This window comes from Rhincodon typus, chromosome 10, assembly GCF_021869965.1.
Source record: "Rhincodon typus isolate 14 chromosome 10, sRhiTyp1.1, whole genome shotgun sequence".
In the NCBI taxonomy this organism is placed as follows: domain Eukaryota; kingdom Metazoa; phylum Chordata; class Chondrichthyes; order Orectolobiformes; family Rhincodontidae; genus Rhincodon; species Rhincodon typus.
Genome location: NC_063341.1, coordinates 65,749,864 through 65,762,974, shown reverse-complemented (window position 1 = coordinate 65,762,974; position 13,111 = coordinate 65,749,864). Strand labels below are relative to the sequence as shown.

The window sequence follows — 13,111 nt, the reverse complement described above, 5'->3', positions numbered from 1 at the left end:
ACTCTGCACCAACACACACCACGCACACTCTGCACCAACACACACCATGCACACTCTGCACCAACACACACCACACATACTCCACCCCCAGCACCCCCCACACACATACACACTCTCCACCACCAATCCCCCACAAACACACATACATTCTCACTCTCCACCACCTGCTCCACACACAAAACACACACTCTCTCCACTACCCACCCCACACACAACACACACTCTCTCTCTCCACCACCCACCCCCCACACACACACAACACACTCTCTTTCTCCACCACCCGTCCCACACACAACACACACACACACAACACACACTCTCTCTGTCCACCACCCACCCCACACACACACACACACACAACACACGTTCTCTCTCTCCACCACCCGTCCCACACACACACACTCTCTCTCTCCATCACCCGCTCCCCGCCCCACACACACACAGATATATCTATGGGGTGAATTTGCATTTCCAGATTTGTAGTTACAGATACATTCTATTTTGTTCAAAAAACACAATTTGTAGACACAGTCAGTCAATAGGGCATTTTACAAATTTTTGCTTTGGAAACAAAACCAGTCTGTCTCCAGATTAAAACACAGATTCTAAACAAGGCCTCACACCTAAAATGCATTGTCTACCCTGAGTTGTCACCTCTTGTATACACTGGTAAAACCTGTAGTAATCTCACAGCAGTGACATGAAACAAATTCTGGTATTTGCAAGTTAATCAACTGAAACCTGCACCTCCTTTCTAACTGATTAAAGATTTAACAGGAGGGAGTCAGCCAGCCATTTTAGGTTTATTCAATACATTTGCATCAGTTGTATGATCCTTTGATCTTTTATTTATAAATTCTGTGTCCTGATACCTCCTCTCTCACTACACCTGAGGAAGGAGCAACGCTCAGAAAGCTAGTGTTTTCAAATAAACCTGATGGACTATAACGTGGTGTCATGTGATTTTCACCTTATCCAACCCAGTCCAACACTGGCACCTTCACATCTTGCTTTAAACATGACCTGCATGTGGCTCTTTTTAAATAGTGCTACTACAACAGTTAACAAACCTACCATAAATAGTTGCAACATTTAAAATAAGCTCAGATTTCAAAATGTTCTTTACCATAACAATGAATCCTTACACAGTATTAGTGCAAATCCCTTAGTCTGCAGTTATAGTTCAATAATTTTGAGACTATTAACAACATTGCATGTGAAATAAGTTGACAATATGAGAGTTACATAATGGACTGTACCTGCTATGATTTGTACTATGCCCTAAAGATCTCTTACAATGTTAAAATAGATTGGGGGTGGAATCAGTTCTTTTTATACAAGGTTCTGCATTTAGCCTATAAAGCATTTAGGAAGATCCAGTGGACTCACACCACAGGGATGCTGTCCTTCGGGATACAATTTTACAGTGCTTGGTTTGAGTCCAAGTCAGTGACAGATTAACATTAAAATTGCAGTATTTCTAATGACAGGACTTCCAAACAAGCAATCAATATCCAAATCAAATCTCTAAAATGTAAAATTATGTCTATATAAGTGTAGGGTAAGCAACAATTTTAAAAACCATCAGACTCCTTGCAACACACAATCGTTAGTTAGATTGCATAATTACAGTAAAGTGGAAGCTGTACATTACAATAACTACAAAATAGTAACAGCACAGAAATATTTAGAATTAGCTTTATTTAACAACTCAAAAAAGATAGTAATTGTATACAATTCAAAAAAATAGATCCATAGTATATTGTAAAGTAGAGCACAATTTCATGGTTCAAGTAGCTCTACAGTATGGCAAACTGGTGGTTTTCCTACGAACTGAATACCATGACTTAAGTTGCTTTGCTTTCTGTGACCAGCAGAACTTATATTGTGAACTCACTTGCAGTGCCTCAGACTACCAAAAGTTTAAAACCCACTGGAACTTCAACACAAAATACAGTTAACACTTCATTTTGCATGCTACATGATTCAAGTTTGCAATTTCTCTTTCCCAAAATAACACTTTACTACTTAAAATGTGCTGTAAAATACAGTTAGTGATTATCTGAAAAAGTTTGAAGCTCATCATCTCATGATAATACCATAACTGTTTTATATTTAATGAGTTTGTAGAAATTTTTTTTCTAAATTAAATTTACTGTTGCTTTTGTTATTTCTGGTCTGCTAGCCTGATTTATGTCTAGTTTTTTGCATATCCTAATCTAAAGTCCATCAAATGTGTTCTATTGATCTTATTCAGAAAAACTAGCAGAAGACATATTCTCTAAAATACATTGAATTTCTTCTGGACTATACTCACCTAAATAATTTGTATTTTCCTTCTGGATCAAACTTGTCTATGTACTGCTGAAATATCTTTAGGCTTGATTTTCGCTAAAAAATTGTAAAGACAATTAGAATTGTAGAATAGGATAGAACAGAAGAAAACCTTATCTTTGACTCTTTGAACAAGCTATCGCTGTGTTCATCCAGCTAATCCATCTTCTATCCGCCTCCCCCTCTCTCCCTATTTATTTCAGAACCCCCTTCCCCTCCCCCATTTCTGAAGAATGGTCTGGGCCCGAAACGTCAGCTTTCCTGCTCCTATGATGCTGCTTGGCCTGCTGTGTTCATCCAGCTCTACACCTTGTTATCTCTATTGGTCCCATTTGTTCATTTTTTTCCTCATAACCATGTACACATCTTTCCCTCAAGCTTTTATCCAATTCTCTTTTGGAGATGCCGTAGGATCTAATTTCACCAGCTTTTCAGGCAGTACATTCCAGGTCATAATAACTTGCTGCATGAACCTTTTCTTCCATCTGCCTGTTCTTTGCCAACCACCTCAAATCATCGTCCAGTAGTTCCTGAACCTTCTGCCACTGGAAGCAGTTTCTCCTGACTTACATTATGAACACCATTCATGATTTGGCACTCCTATCATATTTGTTCTTAACCTTTTCAGCTGTAAGGCAAATAACCCCAGGTTCTTAGCCTCTTCATATAACTCAAGTCCTACACTCCTGGTAACACTCAAGTAAATAACTTCTGCACCATTTCTAAGGACTTGTCATGTTCCTGTAGTCTCCAGAACTAAGACAATACTCCAGCCATGGGCCATAAGACAAAAATGCATAAGTAGGCCATTCACCCTCTCTAGTTTGTTCCATCATTCATTGAGATCATGGCTGATCTGATAATTCTCAACTCCACTTGTCTGCCTTTTCCCCATGACCCCTTCTTCTCTTACTGATTAAAAATCTATCCATCTCAGCTTGAATATACTTAATGACCCAACCCCCACAGCTCATATGGTAAAGAATTCAGATTTAATGCCCTCTCAGAAAAGAAATTCCTTCTGATCTCTATCTTAAAGGGTGATCCCTTATTCTGAGATTATGCCCATTGGTCTTAGACTTTTCCAGTGTTTTAGAAACACACAAATCAGGAGCAGGAGTAGGTCATTCGGCCTTTAGAGTCTGCTCCACCATTCAGAATGATCATGGCTGATCCGCTATCTCAACGTAATATTCATGCATTTTACTCATATCCCTTGATGTCTTTTACATCTATGTACATATCTCTTTCTTGAATATATTCAATGACTTGACCTCCATAGCTTTCTGGAGAAAATTCCACAGGTTCATGACCCTTTGAGTGAAGAAATGTTTCATCTCACTTCTAAATGGTCTAGCCTGTATCCTGAGACTTTCACCGTGCCCTCCCCCTGCCACCCACGTCTGGACTCCCCACAGAGAGAAAACATCCTCCCTGCATCTAATCTGTCTTGCCTTGTTCAAATTTTATACGTTTCAATCAGATCCCCTCTCATCCTTCTAAACTCTAGTGAATACAGACCCAGTTGAACCAATCTCTCCTCATAGGACTCTCTTGTCATCCGAGGTATCAGCCTAGTGAACCTTCTGCTGCACTTACTCTAGGGCAAGCATATTCATTCTTAGGTAGAGAGACCAAAATTGTATGCAATTTTCCAGGTATGGTCACTACTGAAGTCTACTCTACTACAGAGGTCAGATACAAATTTATTTATATCTTATTCATGCTCTCTGCCTCCTATTTGGCTCCACTCCATGTTTAAGCATCCTTTTGAATGATCTTTTATATTAGCCACAAATTTACTCTTATGCTTTCTGTTTGTTCCCCACTTCTTTCTTTCCATATTTAACTTAATTGACTGTTGTATTGTACCATTCAGTTATTATAAGCCATCATGTAACTGTTTCATTTTAATCTTTACATCTTTAATATTTTGTTGAACTTTCTCATCTTACACTCGTCAGGATATTTACGAGAATACCAATGTAAAGGGAACAATGGTACACTGTATAAAAGGAGATTGCTAAATGGTTGGTATGTGGATTCTGATTGGTAACAGCATGGGTCCAGTGACTACCCTGTCTGCTGCAAACAGCCAAAACGATGCATTGTTTGATACAATCTGCCAGTCTTTGGGGCATATGGCCTTTATACCTACATTACACCAGCATTGAATTTCATATGCCACATTACTCATTTGTGTGATCATTTTGACTTGATAGCAGCATCCTGATGTGGTGAACACTGTTTGTTTTGTTAGTGCATAGTAGCAGTGTGAAATAGCCAGCTTGACCTATTGCTCAAATATTTGGGATATCTTAATCTAAGGTATATTAGGCACTTTTCAGGAAAGAAAGTGTTGGCCTTAGGCTAATCCAGGAGTTGCGCAATATATAGTAACAAATGTTCTGATCAGGGTAGGCACTATCTGCAAGATGGCTTCAACTGTTCACAACAGGCAAGGTACTAGTTTGAAAAACTCAAAACAGTATCCAACATTAGATGTGATTCCACAACTAGGTATCAATTGGTTAAATAATCCAGAGTGTGCTAAGAATTACACTAATAAGCAATACAGAATAACACAATATAACCACTTGCTGGAAGATACATATGTTATTACAGAGTCCTATTCTTTGCAGACAGAAAGAACACACACAGACATTGGACCTGTTTCAACTTATTAAAATAGGTGACAGCTATTGTCTGATTTATTTCTCAGGGCAACACCTCAACCAATCAGAATCAATCTGCCTGTTAAATTTAAACAAAGTTTAGCATTAACTGTCAGTCATCATTTAAGTGGTGCATTTTCCATGACAATACCTTTATCAGAGTCGACTTTCCAACCAATCAGCACTTTATTCTCATACATATAAAAGGTTGTTCTCCTTTATATTGGTGTTCTTGCAAATGTTCTAATAATTGCAAAATGAAAACGTGTCTTCAATAATCAAGTTTGTAGTACTTAACAAATTTATATCGTTAGTAAACTTGAGAGTTCCAGATTTGGATTTTCTCCCTCACAAAATAAGTTAAACCTCTTTCGGTTAAACTATTTTTATATTTGATTGGTCCTTGTTCTTTTCAACAAATATTCCATATCTGATGATATTATGAATACTGTTCCCCAAGTGAAACATTCTCCACTGCCCACATTTCCTTCAAAACTAGATCCTGTGCTGCTTCCTTCCGCATTGGACTAGAAACATACTGGTCAAGAAAGTTCTTTCACATATGTTTCACAGATTCCTCCACTTCTTTGCTCATCACACAGTTACAATCCCAGTCTACGTTAGGATAATTACAGGCCCCCATTATCACTGCAGTTATCCCTACTTTACAATTCTTGCATCTAATAAGTAAATCTAATAAAGCATTTCAAGTTCTTTAAATAAAATCAAAAAAAGTTTCATATCATTACATCAATACATACCAAATGCTCAATGGGACAGAGAGTCATCACCTTCACTAAATCCTATGGGCAGAAATTTGAGAAATGTATTTATTAATATGTTAGCCAGAAATTAAACATTATAACCCATGTTACAATTGTTAGCTGCTCCAATGTTAATCTTAGTTAAAGTCTGGAACCCACATATATTTCCTTTATGCTTGACTTGTGAACTACCTGAGGAACACTAAGAATACTCTTCATTTCCAAATACTTGTGGCAGAGATGATTATCTTCAATTGTTAATAAGCAATGTTCAAATAATTCCTGAAAAATATAGATTCAAATAGATATACAATAAATCATTGAAGTTCAGATATCAAAAGAATGAATTAAACCAGTAATTAATTGGATTTTAATTGTTTTTAATCCAAGAGCAAGGGCTGCTTTTTATGGAGCATTCTTTAAAAATGGAAGCCAGAACCTGGATATGAAAGTATAGTCCAGCAGATCCTGATTTTTGTCTTCAGGGGTGAAGGAGGTGGGGCATAAATTAAACAGGCAGAAAACCTGAAGTCAGCAGAGGCATTGAAAATTGCTGCTCAGTCAAGCAGCACCATATTCACAATCCAAGGGCCTGAACCTACAGTGCAAGAATCATGAATGTATGGATAAAGCATAAATGTTCTTGAAGGTCAATAAGATCTTTGTATTGCTGCTGGAGTGCATTGATTGACGGGCCCACTGATGTAGTTTTAAAAAAAAAAATCATGTCCCTATAGATTTAACAGACTTCACGATTGATACATACTTGAGGGCTGTTACTACAGCTAAGCTCATTGTGAAGGCTTAGCTGAGTTTCAAAATCTCCAAACACCACCTATCATAATCAGCTGTTGGCGGGAGTGTGGGGTTGGGTCGAGTTGGGGAGTTGTGCACCCTTTGAGAAATGCAGATAATTGGAAGCAACTTCTGGATTTCTGTATTAAATCATGCATGCGTGGACTCCAAAAGCTGGTGAAAGTTTCAGATGAATAATGATGGTGAACACGTCTTTGCAACCATTATTGCTGCAAATCCCTGGCCATTATTTGTCACACAGAAGAAATTTATACTTAGACCAGTATATTTGACAGATTGGAGTTGGAGATTCAGCAGTGAGTTTGAAGAGTTTTTCAGGCTTTCCAACATAAAATACAAAAATACCTACCAGACCTTTAGACAAAATGGACTCTTCTGTCCTGTTATTAGAATAAACAAAGTGATTTTATGCAATCAGAAGAAACATTTTATAACTATAACAAAAAGTACATTCATAAACTGTTTATGAAAATGTTCACAATCTTTTAAAACCAGTAACTTAATAATCGTGAGATATTCATGAAATTAGAAGTTACCAAGAGTTTTATCCTTTTTACATTGGATCAGAAATCACAGAACACCAGGTTATATTCAACATACAAATGCATAGACATTCTCTCTCTCTCCACAGACGCGCGCACACACACACACACACACACACACACACACACTCTCTTTCTCTCTCCAAACATACACACTCTCTCTCACACACACACAATCTGACTCCAAACCAAAACACAAACAGATTCTAAACACCTCTTCTTTACACTAATAAAACCTTTAGTTCTCTCAGGATAGTGACTTTAAAGGAATCTGGGGATTTACATACACATATTAATCAATTAAAACCTTCTAACTGATTAAAGATTGAACAGCATCGCAGGTTTGTTTAATACATCCTGATCAGTGGTGTGACCCTTTGATCTTTTACTTATAAATTCTTTGTCTGATTGTACCTGTCTCACTAATGCCTGAAGGACGAGTGAGGCTCTAAAAGCTTGTGTTTTCAAATAAACCTGTTGGACTTTAACCTGGTGTTGTGTGATTTCTGAATTTGTCCACCCCAGTGCAACACCTGCACCTACACCTTCACATCATGGCTATCTCTTTTCATTACAAATGATTTGGGAGGTTTGCCTATAAAGCATCAATAGATCTCTCAATGCAAAGCACAGCAATATTGGAAAATATACTCTCAGCTTCACTATTGGCAATATCACTGAGGTCATAGTGAAGTGTGATAAATAAGCCAGTTTTGAGATAGTTTGGTGTGTAGAATAGAAAGTATGTGAAGGAATTCCAGAGTACTTTACTATCAAAACACAACTGATGGGAGAAAAGAGGCAGAGACATCAAGAGTGAAAGATTTGAATTAACCCCTTATCTCCCTTCTACCTTTCCAACTCATAGTGGACTCTTTCAACTTAGTAGAAGGGTCAATAATTGGGGGCACAGTTTTAAGGTAAGGATCAGGAGGTTTAGAGGGCATTTGAGAAAAAAAAATCACTCAGAAGGTTGTGAGTATCTAGAACTTACTATTTTAAGTTTGGAGAGGTTGGAACTCTCAAGACATTTAAGATCTACTTACGTGAGCACTTGAAACACCATAACATTCAAGTGCTGGAAAATGGGATTAGAATAGATGGATGTTTGACTGGCACAGACATGATGGGCCAAAAGGCCTCTTTCTGTGCTGCAAAAACTTTGACTCTCAAGCTTCCTGCGTCATGCTCCAAGATCTTATTGAAATTCACGGCCTACGTTTATGAGAGTGGTCAACACACTAATCCTGATCCACAGCAGAGTCAATTGACTGATATCAATCCTGCCAAAGGAGGAAGTATGGGACTAGAACATTGTCATCAATGGAACCCAGAGGGTGATTTTCCAGGACATGGACTCCCGATTCTGGTTGCCTCAAGGTGCAAGCAACCTCTGAAAAATAAAATTATCAATTGAAAATGATCACAGCTGCCAGACTGTCCATATGGAAGGAAAATCCCTGGAGAACAGACAGCCTATGGCCATAGGTAGCTCTCTGCCATTCAAACTTGGGAGGGATTGGTACTAAATTCGATGAGGCATCCCTACGCTGCCACTGAAAAGGCATTTCAATTCATCAATTAAACTCCAGCTTCAGCAGGCAGCCCATCTGCCTCCCAGATGGTTCAGTCTGTTGTCTTCAAAACAGCAGAAGGAAAGAAAACAATTGGGAAAAGGAGTCAGGCATCTCCCTTGATTTAGGCTATTACATTGGAAAGTTTGTGTTATTACACAAGTTTTAATCATATTATTAATCAGTGCAATAGTTCTCCAGATATTTAAACTTACTTGCTAATCAGTGCAGCGATATATTCCATATTAACTAGAAGCAGGTATCCAGGACTGCAAAACAGAGATTGCAATTTAAAAAATTAAAACTGATCATTTTAATGAAATATCATTCACAGGTGATTCCACGCAAATTACAATGCCCAGAAATTGCAAAAATGTCAATTAAAACCAAAAGGACTGCAGATGCTGTAAACTGGAAACAAAAACAGAAATTGCTGGAAAAGCTCAGCAGGTCTGGCAGCATCTGCGGACAGAAATCAGAGTTAACATTTTGGGTCGTGTGATCGTTCCTCAGAATTTGGAGTTCTGAGTAAGAGTCACTTGGCACGAAATGTTAACTCTTATTTCTTTCCACAGATGCTGCCAGACCTGTTGAGTGTTTCCAGCAATTTCTTTAAAATGTCAATTGTTTGTTTTCTGTGTTACTTGACATTGATTTCCAAAATTTGAATGTAAAATCATAAATAAACTTTTTTTGTATTTGCACTCTATAGCAGGGTGATTGCAATATTGCTATGAGCCCCTAATCTTGTTGATATGTCCATCTAGTTAAGTGATACGATAGAACAATTGGATCACCGCAAAAGTGAGAAGATTCTTTTTGATAAATTTGCATTTTTGTTTTCTGCTATGGTTTTGGTCATGGCTAGCATTGCCAGCTGACAAATGTGACTTTCCTAACCCCTGCCATAGCTTGTGATGCACTAGCCAACAACTTCTGTATCAATTTCCAGCCAAGTGTTCCATTTTCCAGGCTGCTGTTTTCTCAGTCTACAGCAAATCAACTAGTGGTACACATTTATCATAAATTATTAACTCTATGTAATTTTCCACCCCCAGTCCAATTAATTTTCTTTTGCAAATGTTCTAAAGATGAGTCATACTGGACTCCAAATGTTAACTCTGTTTCTCTCTCTACACATGCTGTGAAACCTGCTGAGTTCCTCCAGCATTTTTTGGTTTATCTTTAATTATCTTTCGTCCTAGCATGAAGCTGCTGACCTCTTAAAGGGGAACAGCTACCCTGTGGTAATATTCCTTGACTTAGAATGTTATTCACGCATCAAGTTTTGAAAATGTATAATACTAGATTCATTTTTGACAGTTGACCTCAACCAAGCAGTACTCGAATATTCAGGTGCTTAGTGGATAAGTTGCTGAACCACTGGGAAGGTTCCTTTGATTACACAACTGTTGACGGAAAGCAGTAAAAACTTGAAATCTGTTAGCAACATAAATTTTTACCTGAGTATCTATTATCTTCTGTGCTTTAAATATTTGATTCTGTTTCTTGACATGATTCAACTTACTTAAGTATTAGTAAGATCACAATAATAATTGGACCATTTCAAATTTGGGTTTTTAAGCTAGGACTGTGTGAAAACACAGCAGATGACTTTGCACTGTAAAACACAGAAACATAAAATATTCTATTCTGAAGAAGGGTCACTGGACCCAAAATGATAGACCATAAGACCTAGGAGCAGAAATTAGGCCATTCAGCCCATCGAGTCTGCTCCAGCATTCAATTGTGGCTGATAAGTTTCTCAACCCCATTCTCCCACTTTCTCCCCGTAACCCTTGATCCCCTTGACAATCAAGAACCTATCTATCTCAGTCTTAAATATACTTAGTGAATTGGCCTCCACAGCCTTCTGTGGCAGTGAATTGACACTGCATTCTCTCCACAGATGCTGCCAGACCTCCTGAAGTTCTCCAGCAATTTCTATTTTTATGTAAAATATTCTATGGTGCCTCATATAGATTAAGAACACAATAAGCAGAAGAATGAATAAAATTATCTGCACGAATCATTGTTCAAAAACAAAAATGAATTTGAGGAAGGTTTGGAAAGCAAGGGAAGAAGTTCCAAGTTGCTGGTGTGGGACTGAGAGCAGGAACATGGTAGAATTGGTTCGAGTTCCAGAGATAGCAAGAGTTATAATGATCTGAATTTTGCATCTATTCTTGGAATGCTATGCAAAATAATGGGCCTTCATTTTTACATACCTGTATATAGCTGGAAATTGATCAATGCCAATATGCTGAACAAATAAAAGATATGCCAAGCTTGCCAGAGAATCTGTAGGGTATTTCACATCTTCCTTCAGAGGGTCAATCTCTTGCAATGTCTTTCTGGACCGTAGCAACTGATGAGCCATTAACACAGGAAGCGACTCACCCATTGCTAATAGGTAAACCTACGGAGAAGAATAGCACTATTTAAGCAACTACAAACTTCTCTGCCAAACTGATAAAATGTATGGTCCAGGAATGTCATCAAAATTCCAAGGCGTGAATGATGCCAATTAAGTGGTTAAATGTTTAGGGTAGATTTGGGTGGATGAGAGTTATCGACTCCAGTAGGAAGGGTGCGAATGTCATGTCCAGTAATGGAGAAGAGGAGGTATTGTGTCTGGAGGAGACAGCAAGGCTGTTGGGTCTTTGAGCGAATAGGTGGGGTAAAGTGTGTTGGCTATTAAGTCAGGGGTCCAGTAGGTGTAAGAGGTCTGGGGGTTTTGGGGATAGTTATCCAAAAGTTAGAGTAGGTTTTTAATACCTATCTCTTCCTGGCTGACTATTATCTTAACTGAAGCGGAACCCTTGAAAATCTCCAAGTTAAATGGATACTTTTGGAGCTTTCCAGGTACAAGAGAATTGCCTATCAGAAATCTTCAATTTCCCAGGCAATTCCATTCGAGTCAGCTATATAGGAATTGTGCATCGCTAAATCCCCTACCTACGCTGCAAAAATAATTAATCTGGCCGTTGGAAAATCATAACCAGTGCTTTAGGTATTGTCTTGCCAATACCATGTACATGTGTACCAAAAATTCCCAACTTTTATAAGTTCTGAGGACGGGTCACCGGACCCGAAACTCTGTTTTTTCCTTCACAGATGCTGCCAGACATGCTGAGCTTTTCCAGCAACTTTGTTTTTGTTCCCAACTTTTATACTATTTCCACCTTGCAATAAATGCCAAATGTCTTTTCCTAGTTATTTGCTGTAATAGCATATTAACTTTTTGCGTACTAGAGTATCCAAATCTCTCTGTACCACAGCATTCTTTAGTCTTTCACCATTTTAATCATATTTTATTTTGTCATTCTTCTGACCAAAGTGGCCAACCTATCATTTTCCCACAATAATATTCTATCAGCCAAATCTTTGTCCACTCATTTAACCTAGCCACATCCCTTTTGTGATAAACATATATTATCACTTTTTGAATTTATACTTCAAAATAGAGACAAATGTTTTTGTTTCAGTTCTGTAATGGTAGTTCTGAAGAAAAAAAGTCAGGAAGTCATTTGCACAACGACTTAAGTGCATCAGTTCTAAGAAATCGATTGCAATCAAATGCCTATGAGAACCAGGTCATGTTAATGGGCAAATGTTTACATTGCTGAGCTTATGACTGATAGAGTAAACATGCCACAAAGTTATTATGTTTAGTTTCAATTTCAAAACACAAGTTCTGAAGTGTTCAGTTCATGGGATGCCATCGACTCAGAAGTGGTTTCTAGTGTGGAGTTTCCAAGCCAATGGAGCTTGGACAGACATTTTCAAGTTGTTTGAACTGAAAAATGTCTAGGGCATCAAAATTGCAAGCGATTCTTGCCAGCTGACCTGGAAGTCGTCTCCACAGTCCAAGAAAAAGAATCTGGGTAAAATTGGTTAAGTAAACATTTTAAAAAGTTGAGATAGGAGTGATATTTCTCAGAGATTTGGTCTCTGTAACAGTCATGGGAAAAAAAATTGAAAAATTGTCACGTTTTTGATCTTCTGAACTGTTTTCAATAAATAGTTGAAGCTTTTTGTGTCATAAATTATGTTCGGTTGTTAAAGAGAATTTGTGTGGTATTGTGTGAAGATGTTTCATAACTAACCAGGGTTATTAATCAACCGCAAAAATTAAACATATGATGTATCAAGCCAGATTTCATTCTTGGACGGACTTATCCAGCATTAACATCAACTGTTAACATTAACATAACATTAACACTTTGCAGACTCTTGGGCTGTATTTTCTTATCCTAGCATGGATAACCTATGTTGGGCAAATAGATAAAAAGGCCGCTAAGTCCCACATATGAAAGTCCCACCTCTACTTCTGTATCCAGCAATTTGAAGCAAAAACTTAACATTTCACAAGTCTACAAGGAATTTTGGAAGGTTACAATTAA

The 13,111-nt window shown here is 37.9% G+C and overlaps 1 protein-coding gene across 5 annotated transcripts in view; it reads right to left on the bottom strand.

The window, feature by feature from the left end:
* Nucleotides 1-13,111, bottom strand: part of glmna (glomulin, FKBP associated protein a) — a 50,553-nt gene that overhangs the window by 6,404 nt on the left and 31,038 nt on the right. For 4 of the 5 annotated variants that reach the window (XM_048602223.1, XM_048602221.1, XM_048602220.1 and 1 more), the window contains 6 exons: nt 10,934-11,124; nt 8,921-8,974; nt 6,939-6,969; nt 5,966-6,055; nt 5,771-5,812; nt 2,318-2,391 (listed from right to left, as the gene is read on the bottom strand). In XM_048602223.1, coding sequence (XP_048458180.1) covers nt 2,318-2,391; nt 5,771-5,812; nt 5,966-6,055; nt 6,939-6,969; nt 8,921-8,974; nt 10,934-11,124 — 482 coding nt within the window. The remainder of the gene's footprint in view (nt 1-2,317; nt 2,392-5,770; nt 5,813-5,965; nt 6,056-6,938; nt 6,970-8,920; nt 8,975-10,933; nt 11,125-13,111) is intronic. The other variant, XM_048602224.1, reaches the window with a different exon arrangement.